Genomic DNA, 20,426 nt, shown 5'->3' with positions numbered 1-20,426 from the left:
TTATTGAAAGAAAATCTTTATAAATGTTAGTGTGTACGCATTGACCGACGAGGATGACCTCAATGAAATTGAGTTTACATGACAATATTTAGTTGGTGTGTCTTGGTGACACATGTACTTGGGCAGTTGGGCCATCACATATATGATATATCCGATTTGGCATTGGGTTCTAGAACAATAAATTTATAGATGCAAATGATTTTTTTTTTAATTATTAGCGTTGATAGTTGTGATTAATGCATAATAAAAATGATTTAAAATTTCAATAAGTTCAAATCCTCTATTCTCTAACCATCAAATTATTCTTTAAACATATATGTTAATTGAATCACAATTCATTACTTTATTTTTTTTAACATCATTTTACCTTCACTTTCAAATTTTTTTTTTTAACCTTAAAAAATTATAAAAATAATTAGTGTGTAACTCTGTGCATACAAATACGTTTAAAAACAATCACATTTTTAAATACAATTTGGTGTAAGAATTACAACTTACATTTTTTAAGCCATTAATTTTTAAAATATATAATAGTTTCTCATTATATATATATGAGTTTGGCTTACCTCAAATATTTTTTTAATTGGACATATCATTTTATTTTAAATATACAATGTCAAATGTTAGTGGATTTTAATCTCCATATTTTATTTAGCTAATGGATAATGTGGTAATTTTTCATTAAAATAAAAGGTTATTACAGTTAAAAAAGTACTGGAGGTAAGCCAAACCTTATATATATATATATATATGATTTAGAATTTAATTGGATTCAGACTCTTTGATTTTTGCACCTAATAATTCAATTGCCACAAAAATTAAAAAATTAAATGAGACACATAGCACAAAATTGAACTCTAATTAAAATTCAATTTAGGATCTAATTGAATTTAGACTTTTTGATTTTTACATCTAATAATTTACTTGACACATATATTTAAAAATTAAATAAGACACATAGCGCAAAATTAGACTCTAATTTAGAATTCAATTAAATTTTCTCTCCACTTTAACTATTAATATATATATATATATATATTTTCTTTATTAAAGAAAATTGCGAGTTTGCGACCTTCCCGGCTTGTTCTATCGCTATCATTCTAGAAATACTTTGAGAAAGACAAACTTTTTTTTTTTTTTGGGAAAACTGAGAAAGACAAACTTAGGTGCAAAGTGTTTCGTTTTGGACCTTTTGGTTTACGTGAAACCGCGTGTATTGAAGCTCGCAAGTATCTTCACTCTTCAGACTTCAATAAAAGAAAATAAAAATGTAGATAAAAAAGTTTTGAAATTTGAGACTATTCTACTTTTCTTACATATGTCAAGGTTTTTACTGCAGGATTGTACATCTCTGGCTTGAACAATATGTAGTTTAATTTTCATTGACTTTCATTTCTTGCCTCGCTAAAACAATATAAAAGTTACTTTTCAGGTGGGACTTCTTTACTAAAAAAAAAAAAAAAAATTATAGATCAATATCAATATATGTTTTGATTTAGTTTGTTATTATTATAAGACCATATTTTATTCCTCCGAGATACGTAGTGGAATGTCATATGGGGGAACAAACGAAGTACCAACCAAGAAGAAATTTGAGAAGGAAGCTTCCTATAATTTTTGTTTTTTCCCTATGAAACGACACAATATATAAGGTGTACTTTGTGCATGCACAATGTGCAGTTGTGCAAACGCAAAGAGAGAGAGAGAGAGAGAGAGAGAGGATAACATGATTAGGTGAGTAGTTACAAAGAAACATTTTTTTCTTTCTTTCTTTATAGATAAATACTATTGTCACAACCATAGGGAACTGAATTCCTGATCTTACCTTCCAAAAATCATCAAGTACTAATAACATAGCTTCCCTTAAAAAAAGAAAAAAGAAAAAAAAGAAAGAAGATTGAGCTGCGTTCAACTTATAGTATTCAAGTTTGAATTGTCAAAGAAAGAAGGTTTGGTTGCTTATTATTATTATTATTATTATTTTGTTAGTAAAACATTGTTCTTTTCAATATAAAAAATTGCTCACTAAAATATATCATAACAACCTTTCACAGTTCCCCTGAATAGGGATAACAATGGGGAGGGGATGAGATTTTCACCCTGCTCGGCCTTGTCCTATAAAATTCTATTTTGTGTTAATTTGTTTCACAACTATTACAATTTTTTTTTCCTAATAAATCATATTCCCTAATATAAATATAGTTGAAATGACAACTAAATTTATCCCATCAAATCAAACTAATTTTTAGCAAGAATTGAATAATATTATCTAAGTATTTAACAAGTCAATATCACCACAAAAACAAAAATCTTAATATCCATGCATTTAAATAAGCTAGTATTGATTTGTTTGTTTAAATAATAGAGATTTAGGGTATGAACAATTTACAATTATAGCACTTATCAATGCGGGGCAGTACAGAGATGGGGCTAAGAGGGGTGGAGTGGGGCCAAAATGTAAACCCATCCTCGCCTTTCTCCTTGGTAGGGGTTAAAATCTCGTCCCATCCCCATCGCACCACCTATGCAGGACGGGAAAAACTCACAAGGAGCGAAGCAGGGAGGAGCGAGTTAAGGTGAGGCAGGGCAATATTGTCATCTCTACCCTAAAGTCCAAAACATATACATATATGCAGGGCCGATTAAATGGTAGAGCAATAGACGCGGTCGCCTAAGGCCCCAAGTAAAAAAAAAGACCCCCAAATTTTAACCAATAGGGTTATATATAATCAATAAATAAAATAATATTTTTTTATTAAATATAAAACAAACAAAAAAGTGAGAAAAATACTAAGTCCAATATTTTTTACAACACTTTTACAACAAATGTTAAGTAGCAGATTGTTACAGCCTGTTATTATGACAAAAAAATAATTATAGTGGTGTTTTCAAATAGAAAACAAGAAGCAACTTAAAATTTAGGATTTGTTGTGAAAAATATTATGAATGCTGCACTTCAAAAAAATAAAATAATAAAAAAAGTTAACTTAGCAAACTTTTACTAGTTTTCACCTGAGTATACTATTAACACAACTCTTTTATTTACCACTCTCAATCTGCCATATCAACAAGTGTGAAAAGTTTTGTCAAATTTTTTGTATCTATAAAATTTTTAAAAAGATAAAGAATTCTATGTAGTTTATGTTAATTAGTTGTAATTTTGCATCTAAAATAAGATAATCAATTTTCACTTTAGACCCTTAAATGCATCAAGCCGCCCCTGCACATATGACCATTTAAAAAGAAAAAAAAGATGACAATTCTTGATATTTAGTCATACTTTGCCGACGCTTTACATCAAAATTCATGAGGTAAAACATGTAAGAGGTCAAGTTTATATTGTTGAAAAATGAGTTTGAAACTTTCAGGGTCAATTTGTTTGATTGGTGAACAAACTCGTAAAGGCTACTACTACTAACATTGAATTAGAAAAGCAGCTACAGGTCAATATAGTGACATCGGACAAGCATATCTTAAACCCAGTAAAGCCAATTAATTAGCCAAAAAAGAAGAAGAAAGAAAACAAAACCCCAGTAAAGCCTGAAACATCAACAAAATAATTGTATTCATCTTTGGCAGATTGTTCCACAGCAAGACAACGATTGACGCGTTTAACTTAGATTTGACAAGAACTAGACAATGAAGATTGGGAATTCATCAAAAGAGACATTAACTAGACAATCAAAAAGATACGGTGGGTTGAACTAGTTTTAGTTTTGATATAGTTGAACTAGTTTTCTTGGCCATTATTTTTATTTCCTTATTTTCTTTCCAGAGCCAAAGTCAATTTATTTTATTGACAGCTGATTGTAGTAAACAATAAAATCAACTTTTCTTGTATATTAAGATAAACGTTCTCTTCGATGTAATCTAGAATTGGCAAACATTTAAAAACACATAAGGCTTCCCCAGGTAGCTTTCTCTTGTTTATTGAATCGATTGAGTTAAATGGTATACCATAGACTTGTGCACAGGAAATATCGAATTGGTCAAACTCTCCTCACTCTCGCCAACTTATGCTGAACTTTTCTTGCAAGATAGACGTGTCTCCGGCTTGCCAATAACATTATTATTGTAAAAAAAAAAAAAATTAAAAAAAGGGAAAAAAATCTAACGCACGAGCGTATCGATTTAAGAAATATTTTTAGAAATTTTTTATGAGAAAAGAAAAAGTAATAGATTTTTTTTTACGACTTTTTATAATTTTTTATAAAAATAATATTAATTTTTTTAAAAAAATAATTTATTAACAATTGACCTAAAGACTCTTGTTAAAATGACCATTTAAAAAAGGAAAAAAAATCAAATTATGCCTTGGAATTAAATTAATGAGTGCATTTTAAAGGCAAAGGTTGGCTGGAAAGGACAAACAATCTCTGCTTTCTCAACAAAAATTCCAGCTACCTTTCATTTAGCCATATGGCTCAGTGTGAACTTTATTTGAATAAAACTTATACTTTGAGAGCTTTAACGACTACTACTAGGCCTAGATTATTAAAAAACAAAAAAGACTTTAGGACTACAAAAGTTAAGCCTGTCAATCATCATTTTGGACACTATATCTACGATATTTCATATTTATCTCTTATCAACGTAGCCATTGCAGTTGAACCACCCAAAAAAAGCTAAAGAATTATTGGTATGTTGCCTTTAGAGATTTTTAATTTAGGTTCAATCGCAACCATCCACTCTAAATTATGGGAAGGTTGTAATGTGCAATCTAAACTTTGCAGCTAACAGAACCGTTTGATATTAATTTATAATGTTCACCTGCTATGCAAATTTGTGTCTAAAACACTAAATTAGCAGATTACTAGATATATTAATCTAAAATCACAGAATTGAGTGCTGAATTATTGTAATTTAGGATTCATATTACAAATACTATATGTTTTAGGCTTTGTTTGGTAGGAGGGATAGGGAAAAAAAAGTATGTGTATTGTATTAAATTCCTAATCTATTCCTATATATATATATTTGATGGCAATATAATCCTATATTGAATTGTGTTTAATAAATCAAAGTGGTAAAAATTGTCAAATCACTTATGTAAGATATTTTCTCTTCTATTTTCCTCCAATTTTGAAAGATTAAAAATGGTGAGTTTGGGTGAAAAATGATCATTACTCTCTTTGTTTCCTATACTTTTTTTAATTTTTATTTTTTTAAATTTACCAAAAAATAGAAAATATCAATTAAATTTCCATTTTTTCTTTACCATTTTCTACCCAACTAAAATCACTAGTGGCTACCCACCTTAGAAGGCCTTTGATTGGTTTTGATTTATTTGTAATGATTGAGTAAGATCCTCATAAGATCTTAGGATATGTCAAGAAGTTTCAGGAAAGTATGTTGATGGGATTAGGGTAGGCTTAGACTTATTTTCTCATTTGGTCCTAAAAATCAAAGATTTTAATGCAGATTATTTATACTTTTCTAGCTGGGATTATGCCATCCACAACTAGAATCAATCTTAGCCCAAACAGCCTAGGCCCTTGGTTCTCTATAATCTGTAATTCTATATACCCAAGTAGTGCATGTTACTATTTTAGGCCAATTGGGCCTTCTTGTAATACATATGGGCCATTGCCATCTCTTTAGGCCCAAAACAAAAAAATCATGTCAGTGGGCCCTATCTGAAGCAACAATCACAACCAAACCAGCACAATATTCATCACTCTTGTCATGAATCTTGATTCTGTCAATCTTAACACCTACGAGATCTCCTATCAATCATAATATTACACTATTGTAATATTAATGTAATTTCTACAACATTACATTATTTGAAAAGATTATAAAATTAAGATAATGCGATATTTTTTATAATTTTAAATTATAATAATATAAAAAATTATAATATCACGTTGTGATAACGTACGTCACATCAAGAAAGTGTAGCGAACCAAACTACGGCTTAAACCATCTAAACCCACTTAAACCCTATGAGCTATTACATATACAAGAAAAACCCGCACAACAAACAAGCAGTCACTTTCTTTCTTTAATTTTTTTTTGTTTCCTTTTTTTTGAAGAGCAATCATAATACAATCCCTTTAATTTCCCGGCAAGACAAAAAAAAACACTCAAAAACCCTAATTCCTCATTTTTTTTTTTTTTTTTGGTTCAGTTCCACCAACCGGAGAGAGTAACAGAACCAAACGAAACCCACCCTTTTCCTCATTCTTCTTCACAGTTCATCAAACTCATCAAAATCAACCAAACCCTTTTTTTTTTTTTTTTTTTGTTCAGTATTCGATTTTTCAACAATGGCGGATAATCGGAGCGAGGCGAGTGATTACTCGTCGGAGGAGGAGGGCAGCGAGGATTACAGGCGAGGAGGGTACCACAAGGTCCAAGTCGGTGACACTTTCAAGAATGGGTGCTATGTGGTGCAGAGAAAGCTTGGGTGGGGCCACTTCTCCACTGTCTGGCTCGCTTGGGACACTCAAAGATCGGTAGGTACACTCAAATGAATGAACTTGATTTGTTTGGTCAGAAAAAAAAATTGAAAGAAAGACTGAATTTTGAGTTGATTTCAAGAAAGAAATGGAGAAAAACTTTTGTGGGTTTGAGAAATGGAAACCCCACTCGAGCAATTGCCTGGAGAGGTTGAGAGACTGTGAGAAACCAAAAAAAAATGGTGTTTATTAGTTTTTTAGCTTAGATATAACTATACTTTAACTGGAAAATAAACAAATTAGCTTCCAGCAAAAAGCTATATCCAAACACATTGGGTAGAACCCTAGTCCACTTTGATTTGTCTGAGTTTAGTTTCTTACAATACTCTAAATTAGGGAAAGAAGACAGAATGAAATGCAAAGAATATAGTTTTTGTTTTTGCGTTTAGTGCATTCCCAAAAGAATTTGTGTTATGCTAAAGAGGGGAAAAATATAGTAATATTACTATTCCATTTTTATTTCCTTTGGAGAATTCGGGGTTCTTATTACATTATTTGTTTTTTGTGTTTTTCCATTTAGATGTTTACCACATGCGTTGTCTTTTATTTACTCGTATTTAGATTGTATCTACAAATCTTGCCAATGACCTTTAGATCAACTAGCACTTCCTGGTATTTCCAAGAGAGACATCTAGGGTTTGAATCCTTCTTCTCCAACCGAAAATGTATCAAACAATAGATTTTATAAAGCTGTATTGCATCGGATGTTTGTTCACTGACACATTTCTGAATACTAAATTGGGCCTGTGTGGTGAAATTTCATTGTTCAACTCATTAACATCATGAACTATTTATTGTCTGTAGCGTTATGTAGCTTTGAAAATTCAAAAGAGTGCTCAGCATTACACTGAGGCTGCGTTGGATGAGATAAAGATTCTCAAACAGCTTGCTGAGGGGGACCTGGATGATAAGAAATGTGTTGTGAAGCTTTTGGATCATTTTAAGCATACAGGGCCAAATGGGCATCATGTTTGTATGGTTTTTGAGTATTTGGGGGATAATCTTTTGACGCTTATTAAGTATAGTGGTTACCGAGGGGTTCCTCTCCACATGGTTAAAGAAATTTGTTACCATATTTTGGTTGGTTTGGATTACTTGCATCGTCAACTCTCAGTTATACATACTGATTTGAAGCCAGAGAATGTCCTGCTTTTGTCGACGATTGATCCATCCAAAGATCCTAGGATATCAGGTGCTCCTCTCATCCTTCCAATTAGCAAGAATAAAACTTTGCCCGAGTTTCAGGCTTCAAAAGACACTAAGAGTTTGAGTGGGGACCTGACCAAGAATCAGAAGAAGAAGATTCGAAAAAAAGCTAAGAAGGCAGCTCATGGTCGTGTGGATCAGGAAACTACTGAGGGAAATGAAGCAGATTCAAAATCACTTGGTGAAGAAGATTCCAGTACTAATATTAAATCAGTTGAGGGTTCTTTTGAAGAACAACCAAATAATTCTGTGAAAGATGAATCAACAAAGGGTGATGAAACAAAGGATAGTTGTGAAGGAAGTGGTAGGAGGGGGAGCCATTCCACAAAGAAGAAGCTACTGGCAGCTGTTGATCGTCGGTGCAAATTGGTTGATTTTGGAAATGCTTGTTGGACATATAAGCAATTTACCAATGATATTCAGACAAGACAGTATAGATGCCCAGAGGTTATTCTTGGATCTAAATACTCAACCTCTGCAGATCTCTGGTCCTTTGCTTGCATTTGCTTCGAGATGGCCACTGGAGATGTTCTATTTGATCCTCACAATGGTGACAACTATGATAAGGATGAGGTAAGTGCATATTGCTCTTCATTTTTAGCTGATTGGATCAGACAAACCTATTGCATTTTATCTTTCAATCACCATTCTTTAATGCTGGAGGAAATGCAGATTTCCAAAGAATTTGGATATCAGTTTTCCAGTTTAAATGACTTGAATAAAGTATCAAAAGGCTTTTTTTTTTCTCTATCGATGTAATTTATAGGTAGCTTCAAGCTTTATTAATATGTGGATTTGAAATGATTGAGTAAAAGAGGATGTTTTAAATCTATATCATAAATGGTCTTCTTGGAGCAAAATTCTCAAAGATCAAATCCATATCAAGCGATCATACTAGCAATTGTTTTTTCAAATCCTTTGATTTTGAGTCTTAAAATCCAAATGCAATTTACGGGAAATGTGTATGAAAATTTTGAAACACATTCCCTGTGCTTTTGCCACTTTGAATAGAATCTCCTAGTTCTTACACATGTTGCTGATGCTGCGTATCTGTGCTCATGTTCTTTGTTTAATTTTTTTGGGGTGCACTTTCTTGGTTATCTTGATTTCAAATCTTTTTGAAATCCATATTATGCCCTCTGTTAAATTAGCTTTATTCGTGTTGTTTTAACATCAGTATTATGCATGTTGTCCTTGGTTTCCAAACTGAAATATACAAAATCAACAATTAAATCTAATACATGTGGCATGTACATTGTGGACTATGACCTATTCAAAAGGCACCCCTCCCTCTAGAAAATGGTGCATGTGTTCTACCCTGTTAGACCTTCATTCATACTCCATACCTTCAACCACGTTCTATTCTCTGTTACCTCAACCCATACGGATGAACCATTCTTTGTGTCATATGATTTTACATCAGCATATGGACATCTTTCTGTTCTATCATTTGCAGTTGCTCTTCTTTTAAATCTCCATTAATTAGGACCTCTGATGTAATTGGTGATGTAGTGGGCAATAGCCATTGTAGTGGCAATACCTGAACTATTATTGCCTTCATTTCTGGGTATACAACTTTGGTTTATAAAATTTGGTTATCTCCATTTTCTTCTTTAGTTAAATAGGGAGATTTGACCTCTAACCTATTACCATTAGAAGCAGCTATTGTTCCATTCTGCATTAGTAGGTCTTTTGGCGTAATCTATGGATTTATTTTATGTGGCATTAATAGGTTCATTCTCTGTATGATATCTTTTGAATGATGCACAATCAATTAAAGAATCGCTTGGGTTGCATGTTGCTAGTTTAATTTGAGCAGTTGTGCAGCATTTTTTCTCCTCTTTTAAAATTACTTTAAATGGAAAGCGGATACATTTCAATGTTTATTCTCTTTTTTTAGGATGATCCAATATGAAATTTTATTCCCCTTTTCTTGGTTGCCAAACATTTTCTGTTTTATCCAAAAGGGTACAATGGTGACACCAACTGTGCTTGGTATCCACAAGAAACTTCATTTTTTTTTTTTTTTGAGGTATGCATAAAGAAAATTGAAACTGAATAAGAACATGTTATCATCTGTTTCTAGCACATAAAAAACATAAATGAACTTAATGTTAATTCATTGTTACAAGTGGGGGTGGTGGGGGGGGGGGGGTGGGGGGGGGGTGTTTGAAGTTTGAACCATAGTTAATAACGGAAATCATGCAATTCCACTGAACTAAAAGCCTCTTGGTGAAATGATCCTAATGCTGTGTAAGTTTCATCATGATTTAGCATCAGTAGATTGTGACTTTTAATTTTGTTTTCAGGATCACTTGGCACAAATAATGGAGCTTCTTGGAATGATGCCACGCAAGGTGAGAGTATTACATGTGCCTTGGTCTTAGAAAGCAACTTGGTTCATTAACTATTTCATGCTTTTGTCTTCCATTTTTAAGAAACAAAATTTTGATTACTCTGCTGTGTTCAAAGTATGTAGTTGTGCTACCCATTTGCTCACACCACTCATTGTTCAACAAATGTCCTCAGATTGCTTTAGGTGGCCGCTATTCCCGAGATTTCTTCAATAGATGTGGGGAATTGAGGCATATCCGTCGATTGCGTTTTTGGCCTATTAATAAGGTGCTAATGGAGAAGTATGATTTCAGTGAGCAAGATGCAAATGATCTGGCTGAGTTCCTTGTTCCATTACTTGATTTTGTCCCTGAAAAGAGGCCAACAGCTGCTCAATGCCTTAGTCATCGATGGATTAGTGCAGGCCCTCGGCTTCTTGAGCCTTCCGTGGCTGATATCCAACTCGAGGCCACAGATGAGTCTCTATCCGAGAATAAAAGGAGGGAAAAGTATGAGAGGGAGGCAATGGAAGTTGGATTTGCAAATATAGCTGTAAATGGAGCTTGATAAGCGGCCAAAAATTCCCAATCTGTACTAAATTCACCAAAATAGATATGACTAACATGCGGTAGTATACCCTGTTATGTCATGCAATATGTTTTCTTCACACACACTGACTTCCATTTTATTTGATTGGTGGAGTGCCTGTATCCATCTGAGATTCATGTGCTGTGAGGATGCAACCTGGGAAGCACTTGTTTGTGAAGTGGTTTGTGTAGCTACACGGATGTCTACTCCAGTTTTGACTTTTAAAAGAGAGAGCCTCTTCAAGCATGCTCAAATTTGAGAATGCCTTTCTCAAGTATGTCATCCTTCTTTTTTTTTTTTTTGGGGTGTACAATTCTTTGGAGTTGGGCAGTTAATGTATCAAACTTTTCCCTAGATTAGGATTCTTTTTATGTTATATTTGATGGGTAAAAGTTGTACGTTTTATTTGGTTTGTTCTTTGTTGGTCTTTCTGAAACAGAGTTGGGTGCTGTGTGGGTTGAGTGATTTAAATTATTTAGCAACTTCATGTGTACGTACGATCATAGTGAGGACAGTGGAAACAATAGTCTAAATAACCTTGGCTCAGACGACCATATTCACACTTCTAGTGATTAGAAAGCCTATATTGACCTTCACTTTCATGATGTTTAATTAGAAGGAATTTAATGTGATAATTAAAACTTTCGAGAATAATCATAAGCGTTTGGTTGGCTACTATTTGAGAGTCAAAAAGTTTCGAGATATTTTTCACAGTTTATATGGCTACTCTGTTTTAACTAATGTCTAAATAAGATGTATGTTTTCCATAAATTAAAAAAATAAAAGTCTCACCTAAAGTTAGAAATTTAATTTCTTCTAAAAAAAAAGGGCTAGAAATTTATATATCCTGCATCTTGCACTTTAATTAGTATGTAACAAATCACATTTAAAGTTCTCGAACTTTTGTTATCTGACTGCAAGAACCTATTAAAAGTTATCCCTAACAAGTAAAAAGAGCACACATACCATAAAGTCAACCAATGTGCTGATGTGTTGACTAGATTGGGGCAGGTTACATTTATTCTTTTGTTGTATTTTTGAATCCACCTTTTGTGGTAGAAAGCCTGTTGGCTTTTGACAAAACTATTACGTTACTTTTGACAAACCTACTACGTGTTGTAACGGACTTGTTAATTCCTAATTTTATGCTATTATCATGTTTAACCAAAAAAGAAAGTGACATACTTTATCAATTCTCCCTTGCTATAATAGCTACATGGGTTGTTTTCTCAATTAAATTTACATTAAACTCTCAACATTTTAGTTTTTTTTTTTTAGGATTTGTTAAAACATTTGAGATCTAATTTCTCAAGAATTCAAACAATCAGGCAATGCAGATGGGTAACGATAATGAATTAGTCCCAATGTTTTATAATAATTAACATTTTCTGAGGCAAAACTGTGCAGACTTTCAGCTTAGCAAGACATGTTTAATTTCCTCTCCATCGTTCATTTTTCATGCAGCTGAAGCATATTTAAGGGTCCAAAGAATCGATTGTATCAATTCTAAAACTTTTTGTTGGTGGCAGTAGCTTTATTTGACTCCACAACTTTTTGGTTAGACCAACGCAAAAGAAATCACTCAGTAGATGAAATACCATAATTCACAATAGTTCTGTAGCTACTCAATCAGCCATGGATTTTAAAAGTAAAACAAAATAATGATTTAAAAAGGTGCTTCTATCTTCATTTTATGGAGCTTGTAAATTTGGCTTCATAGTGGCGCTCCATTTCATTGCAAAATGTGAATAATTATTTCAGGAATAAATTCTAGTTCCACCTCTGAAATGCTTCATGCATTTCCCCCTAAAGAATACAGTGCAGCATTTGGCTTATTGAGTAAATGTGGGACCTCAAGTAACTTCTTGGATAAAGAATCGGCTATGTTGATGTTGAAGAAACTGATGAGACCTCCACTCATTGATTTCAAGGGCTGCCACTGTTATTATCTGAAGGACCATTCAGGTACTATTTATGAAAGTTCATACACCTTACCAATAATGTACAATGCATATTTTATGAAGTGCACAGATTTTATGATCCTCTTGTATAATTACCGATTCGCTGGAAGCCTGGAACTGAATGCTCTGGACGTTTGATGTCACCTGTAAAATGGATGATATATGATCAGCTTCCACAGGCTCATACAAGAACAGCATTTGGATCTCATGGGCTTAATTTGCTCCAATGAATTTTAAACCCTAAAAATAACTGAGATTTTCTGGTTAGTTTCTGAGTTTTTAATGTTATCAACTCGAGGGTTAATAGTCTTAATAGCTCCTTATCAACTAGTCAAAGTTCATGAGAATCATCCAAATAAAGTGGATGGTGATTTTCTTAATAATACTTCAACAAAGGGGTTGAATCTTTGCCTACACAATAGAATAATTTTTTTTTTCTACTTACAGTATCTTCCTTGTTTTGAGATAGGAATACATGAGGAAAAATGCTACAACAGCACCAACAATTATCCCAGCTGTTGTTAGCCAAAATGCAAACTGCATCAAGTAAAACAGTATGGTAATGGTAACATGTCCAAGTGAAAACAAATCCATGGAAAATTGGAAGCGACTCATGTACTTAAAAAGGGTAAGTTTTTTTACTTTAGGGACCAACGTACCACATGTTCTTCAAGGTAGGACCTCAAGTTCATGCCAAAAATACCTGCAACCAGTAAACAATGTCTTGACAAGGACGTAAGCAGAAAAACACACAACCTAAAATTCTTGAAACAACAATTTCTCCGGCAACTCAAGTAATCCTTTCATAGATTGCTTAGCAAAAAAATTCTTTCATGTATTTATTTGTTTTATAAGTAATTGTTTTCATGGAGTCAGTTGAGATGAGATTCATAGTGTTTTGACATTAAAAGGATTTCAACCAATAAAGTATAGTATCATTATCTTTCTTATTGAGATTACTCCAAATTTTTTTGTGCAACGGAATCATTTCAAAAGACAAATAAATCCTAAATTTCTATGGAAAACAAGTTAGAAATCCGTCCATTCTTTATTGAGGATTTATGGTTACCACTGATGACATCAGAAGGGTTGATAAACAACTTATGCTTCAGTTTTCATATGATACTAGAAAATCAAGCTTGTCTATCCATTCATTATCTATTCAGTCATATATGCAATTGTTTTAGGTTTATTAACCTTAGCCTCAGATTCCCCCACCAAACTGAAAATTACAACTTTAAGAGGGCTTCCACAACCGTGATTTAAGCAGTAATTTGCCACAAAAAATTTGAAAAATTATTTCTTTGTCAAATGGATATCTGGGGAGTGAATGATGATCAAGCAGTTGAGGACGGATTGAGATTTGAGAGGGAGATGCACAATTCAACGAGTTAATTTGAAGTTGAGATTTTATTGGCTGGTTCATTACTTGCCTCCATGGTAAATGGGGTTGGGATTAGTTGAGTTATGGATTTTATCTTATTAATATTTTTTTAATGATAATTGGGTAACCATTGGGTATAAAGTAACCACCCATTTTTAATTGATCTAAATTTAGACCCAATGGGTGTACGGCAGGTTTGGGTACCTTATAACCACCCTATATACGTTTGTCCAGAATCACCACCTTGTTTTAGTTGCCAAGTTTATTCTTCTCAACCAATTTTAAAACTAACAGCCTTACCATTGTTACATGCTAATTGCACTTTCCAGCCTGCAATTCTAAAAGGTTCCTTGTAGTCTTAGTACTGAGTAAAAAGAAAAAAAAGGGCTAATAGGACCCTACATCATGGGAAAGCTATCATCACAGAAATTAATAAACAAGGCAAGTTCCTAGGTGGGCAAATGATGTGACAACTATGCACAAAGCACAATGCAATGCATGCTGCATCACAGTTGCTAAATAAATCAACTATTGATTTAATGCGGGTGAAAGGCATACCTGCAACTAGAGCACCTACACCCACACAAAATGTCCCAACCTGGAGAAGCAATTCCACTCTGCTAACCTCAAGCCTCCGTGAACTGATAAATAGAAGCAAATAAAAATACTGAGGAAATTGTACATCGTATAAACAAATCAAGAACATTAAAACCAGTCATCCAGACCTCAAATTGACAGCAATTGAATCTTCCATTTCTTTTGCAGAGTCAAGAAGCTTTTCAGCCTGACCATGACAAGATTCACATCTGCAAATGCAAAAAGACAAGTGAAAGATGAGCCTAAATAATCAACAATGCTTGTTTTTCGGTTTCCATGTCAAGATAGTGGAAACTGGAAAGTTCCAAATGCAAATTTTTATTAGCAACTTCTCAAAAGAATCCATTTACATTTTTTTAATAAAGAAATAAAGAAGAGGGCACAAAACGTAGAGCCTCCTAAAGGATTACAATCTTACATTTAAATGGTCCACACAATTTTCTTTAAAAATAAAATGAACCACACAATCAACTATAGACTACAGAGTTACAAGAAAACCTCCTAATCATGGTACAACATTCAAATAGTAAGCACTAGAAAGTAGAATTGATCTCTATAACTGATTTCTCAAGCCTTCAATGGTTCAGTTATTCCGCTCTCTCTGAATTATCCACAACAAACAGTGAGGAGAATGATGTTGTTTTTATTCTGACTGTACATACCTTTCCAACAAGAATAGACTTCCATTGCCTCAAATCCAGCTTTTGAAATTGGGTGATGTCCAAGGGCATCACCTAATGTCAATTGCTTCCATTCTACTTTCTTGGTTAAATCTGGAGTTTTATAAAAACAGAAAGCATGACCTTGTATGTAGTTCTGATTACATTCATATGGAGGCCTAATTGGAAAACAATAGCAAAATGCCAGCAAGGCACAACTAAGCAAAGGTTTTGTAGGATTGTTCTATGGACTTGGGCAACTTGGCCAAGATTACACTTTTTTATTTACTAATACACCAAAAACTAACAACTAAAATTGAAGTTTTAAAAGTATTGAAAGAAATAGGAATTGTGGTAAATGTTCTCATTCACAAAAGAAATGGCCAATGCAGTGGTGGCAGCACACTTGCACTATGAGTTATAATTGCTTCCTTTTGAGAACTAGCTTAGGTTAGAAGTGATATTAAGTAAAACTAGCCTGCAAAATTGGTGCTTTTCAGTAGTAATCATAAAGATTAGTAGCTCTAGCCTAAAAATATTAATGTGTCGATCAATGGCCAAAGTAATCAATATTATAATATCTTTATGAAATTTAAAATCACAAAATCATTGCCATACATTGATGTCCTACTTTTTCTCACACTATTTAAAACAAGGCAAGCAATGACTTTCTAAATCAATACATGGACTCTAAGTCAGCATCTCTCTGCACAGGTGAGCATTGAATTTATTTATTTATTTATATAAGTTTCATAGTAAATATTGATAAATGAGAAAGAAAAAGAATCCAACTTGATATGCAAGAAGATTTATCAACAAAAAAAAAAATTGATATGCGAGAAGTACATTAATTTGTAGCATAAGAGTACAGTACAGAGCAAATATGCTTTACATGCACTAGGACCAGGAAATAACCTTTGAAGATAATTTTCCAGCAGCATCTCAATTTCTTCCTCCTCTTCTGCATATATCAGGAGCAGATCAAATAAAAACCTATCTCTATGACTTGTATATGCACCTGAACCATTTCTAAAAAGCCAGGAAGAAGGAAACCTTTACATAGCTTACCCTCAGCAATCTGCTTCTCTAATGGGACAGAGCATTCCACATCATTATATCCTCTCTTAAGTGTGCAGTTTCTTCCCATAATACAAATACGACGTATCTCCTCGGTGTCCTCCAGTAGATCAAGCAACATTTGTCTGAGAGCCCCTGCCCTTGAACCCAATTCAACCTTCCACAAAACAAAAGGAAATACCATATAAACTAATATTTTCCAATGCCAATGAACACATGCAAGCCATTCAGAGTTAATTCCATAATACCAAAGTTTGCTTGCTAATACGAAGTTGCTCCAATACATCAGCAGTTAATCGGTTTGGCAAAACCTTGAGTAGAGCTTGTACCTGAAGCAAATAGCAAAGTACTGCTCATAGTTCCATTAAAAGGCCAGTAGAAAGAGAGATTCATCTATATAATGAAGAAACAAGACAGATTGAAGCTTGAAACTTGAATACTTCTAGGAAAAATCCAGAAACCATTTGTATTCAAATGCACTATCCAATATACTTAAATACAATCATGAGGTGGACACATTGAATCGGCAACATACCGTACAATGGTTCAAGGAGATTGGTTAACCCCAATTTTTCAATGATCTGCAGTTTTAGAGTCTTTCAGTACAAGGACTACTAAACATGGTTTTAGAAAACTTTTTTCCCCAAAGAACCAAAAAGAACCAAACATACACGGACATAGACAAGCCAAGGAGACAAAAAGAAGAAAAAGGGAAAAATAAAAATAATAAAGTATACTCACTATGTTCTCATACTCACACGAGGTTCTAAATTCATTAAACTATGCTCCAAATGCTGTATTCGCGAAAGCAATGCTGCTTCAACAACCTAAAAGTACAATAAAAAAAAATTATCTTCAGTCTCAAGAAAATCATATGATTAAAAAAAAGTAGTATAATGCATAAGTTCAATTTTACTGAAGTCAAATTGTATCAGAAATACAAGAGCAAATATGATCTCAAGGTCATACCCATTGCTCTAGGTATTGGGTGTATATGCATGATCATCAAGATCCTACTCTCTAAATATCAATGATTGCTATCTTACTAAGTCTGTCTGAGTTGATACAGTGGGTATATGATGACATGAAGATTTTATTATCTTTAGCTTAACCGTTTTGTAAAACCATGTCAATGAGGTGGAAGTCGGTGGTCTCCCTTGGCATTAGAACGGGAAGAGCAGGGGTCACTTTTCTTGTGCAAGGAGATAGCAGTAACTTTATGAATTTAATATCCTAGGGATGAAAATTGGAATTTAATGAGTGACAACATAACATGACTGTCCCCAAATCAATTATGCTCCCACAAAACTTAATATCACACAACATCTTATATCTAAACCAAAACCGAGAGAGAGAGAGAGAGAGAGAGAGAGAGAGAGAGAGAGAGAGAGATTACATCTGGTGGAGCTTTACAAGTCATGCCAACTGATGGCTTTCAATTCCAGCAATTGGAATGGAATGCATATTTGCTGCATATCAGTGCATGGCTACAAGATAGGTTCTGTAGGAAACCTCTACAGAACTTCATGGATCACAACCATTACAGAAATACCCAAAAGGAAATATATCTATATATATATACACACACATACAAAAATTCAAAAGATCAAAGAACAGCAAAACATTCGTGGAAGAGAGTGAACTAGTAGCCATTGACCAATCAAAAGTGATCTTAAGAAAAATTTATTCAATTTCATTACAGACAACTCACTCCCCTCAAACTTGCATGCATTCCTTTCTCACCAAAGTTCAATACTCCACATTAAAAATAAAGGAATGGCCTTCCAAATTTCAATATCCTACCACTTTCCAAAATATTCCTTCAAACATGCCAATAGCTCAACCATTGCTCTTGGCATAATCCACTTAACCCAAAACAAGCTAATATACAAGAGTCCACCTTTCCCAAATGATTTCTTCCCATTTAGCTTACACACACAACACCTTCCGTATTTATTATATCACACAAAAAATAAATTCTATGTCTAATAAAACCAAAAAGATAAAAAGATAAATGTCTCCCACATCAACCTCATCTTCTTATCTAATCAACCTTTTCCATTAATGACATCAGCTTGCTTCTAATAACTCTCTAATTTATAAATATTATAGGAATAATAAATTAAACAAAGCAAAGATTGCCTAATTAGAGCAGAATTTGTAGCCATCAAAATAAGAACTACATACATCTAGCGATGTTGTGTTTTAGCATGTAATGTCAAAGATTTCATAGACCAAACTAACCTCAAGCTCAAATGGCATACATGGCCCTCCATTCATGTTTTTAGGGTTCAATCGAGCCAGCAATGTTTCTAGAAAGGCCTTCCCGCCTTTACTACAGGTTATCAAAATATAACAAGTACAACAATGTTAGTTCACTCTGAACTATATTAGATTAAAATTCAAGGTCTAATGAAAACCGTACTGCTGTAGAACACAAAGATTACCTGTTATAGTCAAAAATAAGGACGCACTCTTGCATTGCCATTGCTCTCAATGAGCCCAGATTAAGAAGAATAGCATGCTCACGGACCTAGCACATGAAACAGGAAACAATTATTTTGTAAAAGTGATATGAACACAAGCCAAATTGGTGACCATTTTGATCCACCTTCATAGTTTTGTTGTGCTTTTTAATATAACCCTCAACTGGTTTTCCCATTGATGCATTCCAAAAGTTCAGCCTGATGAAGAATTTGGAATAGAATATTCTTCCTGCTATGTATTCATTTTAATTTTTTTTTTTATATACTTTTTTAACTCCCAAATTCCACTAGGATGACCACATAGTCCTCAAAAGCTCTCTTATTCATATATGTATGTTTTGCATTTCCTTTTCTTTTTTTTGGAAATATAAAATGGGCACTGTCAAGAATCATTTGCTTGAATAATTATTTATGGAACTGCATGCAGAATCCAAGCCAATTTCTATTTATTAGAATAAAAATGAAATATAGTTAGGTTCCATCAAAACAAAGAATCAATGATGGTTCAAGTATTATTTATTTCACAGCTTCTATACATGTGAAGTTGCAGATATGGAAATTCTAGAGTGTGTCAGCTAATGTATTTGTTTAAAAAGAACAAAATAAAATCTTTACAATCCCCTTCTATGATGGCATGGCATAAGATATTAGAAAAAGCAATTAATACCCCATTCTCAAGCCACATCTGGCATATAACTTTTGAATTGTGTATGCTTTATAAGATCACTTAGAGGGCAATATATGGTATAAGAACTCCAGTCAAAAGTTAAAACTAAAGCAAAATCAATTTAATAAAGCAATTAATTAATACACAAACACATACACACACACACACACACACACACACACACACACACACACACACAAAAAAAAAAAACAAAACAAAACTAGAAAATGGTAGGGCATAGGTTGACATTATACCAGCAAAGCAGGCATAGAGTTTGTTAAAAACAATGATGGATCTACACTTCTTATATCTCGTAGACGAAGACCTGAAAGCGAAAATACTCATAAGCGAAAATGAGAAAGGAGAAAATTGACATCATTATTGCAGGTTATGAGTGTTTGTGTAACCTGACCTAATAAGCAGTGCAAAGAAGCACAATTAATAATGCAACAAACCAACACAGCTAGAAGAACTAATATATAATCCAGATTAGGTAAGTGATGTTAAAGGTTTCTTAAATCCAAGAAAGCTGTACACATAACACAAGAAAGAGAGATTTCAATAGTATGTCATTCAACTATTATTAGTACTACTACTTACTATGTCCAATCACCGAAAAAAAAAAAATTTGTTTCGAATTAGATAGAGATAGACCATTTCACAATTAAAATTTGAATTACAATATCTAACCGTGTATAGAGAGCCATGTCATTTAAATCACAAGCTACTAGATACGCCTTTAGATTTGTAATATGAGTGATGCTAATGATACTATAGAATTTACTATACAAAAATTACAAGTTAATGTGTCACTAATTAAAAATAGTTCCTAAACTAATGCGCTTCCGTTAACTTTTAGATGCCAATCACACATTCATTACCACAATAATTTGTACGTCTTTTGTAGTAAAATTGGCTGTAATTTTAGCAATATGGTACTGTTAACAAGAAAGTTTTAATACCATTTTCATGGAAAATATAAATAAGCTTTTTTTTTTTTTTTTTT

At 33.2% G+C, this 20,426-nt stretch overlaps 2 protein-coding genes across 3 annotated transcripts in view; one reads left to right on the top strand and one right to left on the bottom strand.

Moving 5' to 3' along the window:
• Positions 1–5,988: 5,988 nt before the first annotated feature.
• On the top strand, positions 5,989–10,994 carry LOC111988607 (uncharacterized). Its single transcript, XM_024020398.2, has 4 exons — positions 5,989–6,458; positions 7,266–8,240; positions 9,977–10,024; positions 10,197–10,994. The coding sequence occupies exons 1-4, from the start codon at positions 6,270–6,272 to the stop codon at positions 10,566–10,568; spliced, it is 1,584 nt and encodes a 527-aa protein (XP_023876166.1). The 5' UTR covers positions 5,989–6,269; the 3' UTR covers positions 10,569–10,994.
• Positions 10,995–12,211: 1,217 nt separating this feature from the next.
• LOC111988644 (magnesium transporter MRS2-11, chloroplastic) overlaps positions 12,212–20,426 on the bottom strand; it is a 13,000-nt gene continuing 4,785 nt past the window's right edge. Inside the window, exons 1-12 of one of the 2 annotated variants that reach the window (XM_065779328.1) lie at positions 19,675–19,766; positions 18,715–18,800; positions 18,512–18,602; positions 17,026–17,094; positions 16,516–16,596; positions 16,259–16,424; positions 16,106–16,151; positions 14,660–14,740; positions 14,493–14,575; positions 13,210–13,253; positions 12,996–13,087; positions 12,212–12,694 (exon numbers count right to left, since the gene is read on the bottom strand). In XM_065779328.1, the coding sequence (XP_065635400.1) occupies positions 12,691–12,694; positions 12,996–13,087; positions 13,210–13,253; positions 14,493–14,575; positions 14,660–14,740; positions 16,106–16,151; positions 16,259–16,424; positions 16,516–16,596; positions 17,026–17,094; positions 18,512–18,602; positions 18,715–18,800; positions 19,675–19,689 (858 nt within the window). In that variant the 5' untranslated portion in view covers positions 19,690–19,766 and the 3' untranslated portion in view covers positions 12,212–12,690. Of the gene's footprint in view, positions 12,695–12,991; positions 13,088–13,209; positions 13,254–14,492; positions 14,576–14,659; positions 14,741–16,105; positions 16,152–16,258; positions 16,425–16,515; positions 16,597–17,025; positions 17,095–18,511; positions 18,603–18,714; positions 18,801–19,674; positions 19,767–20,426 lie in introns of those variants that run through there. The other variant, XM_024020427.2, reaches the window with a different exon arrangement.

Source organism: Quercus suber, unplaced genomic scaffold (genome assembly GCF_002906115.3).
Source record: "Quercus suber isolate HL8 unplaced genomic scaffold, Cork oak 2.0 scaffold_205, whole genome shotgun sequence".
NCBI lineage: Eukaryota > Viridiplantae > Streptophyta > Magnoliopsida > Fagales > Fagaceae > Quercus > Quercus suber.
This window is presented reverse-complemented; position numbering and strand designations above follow the sequence as displayed.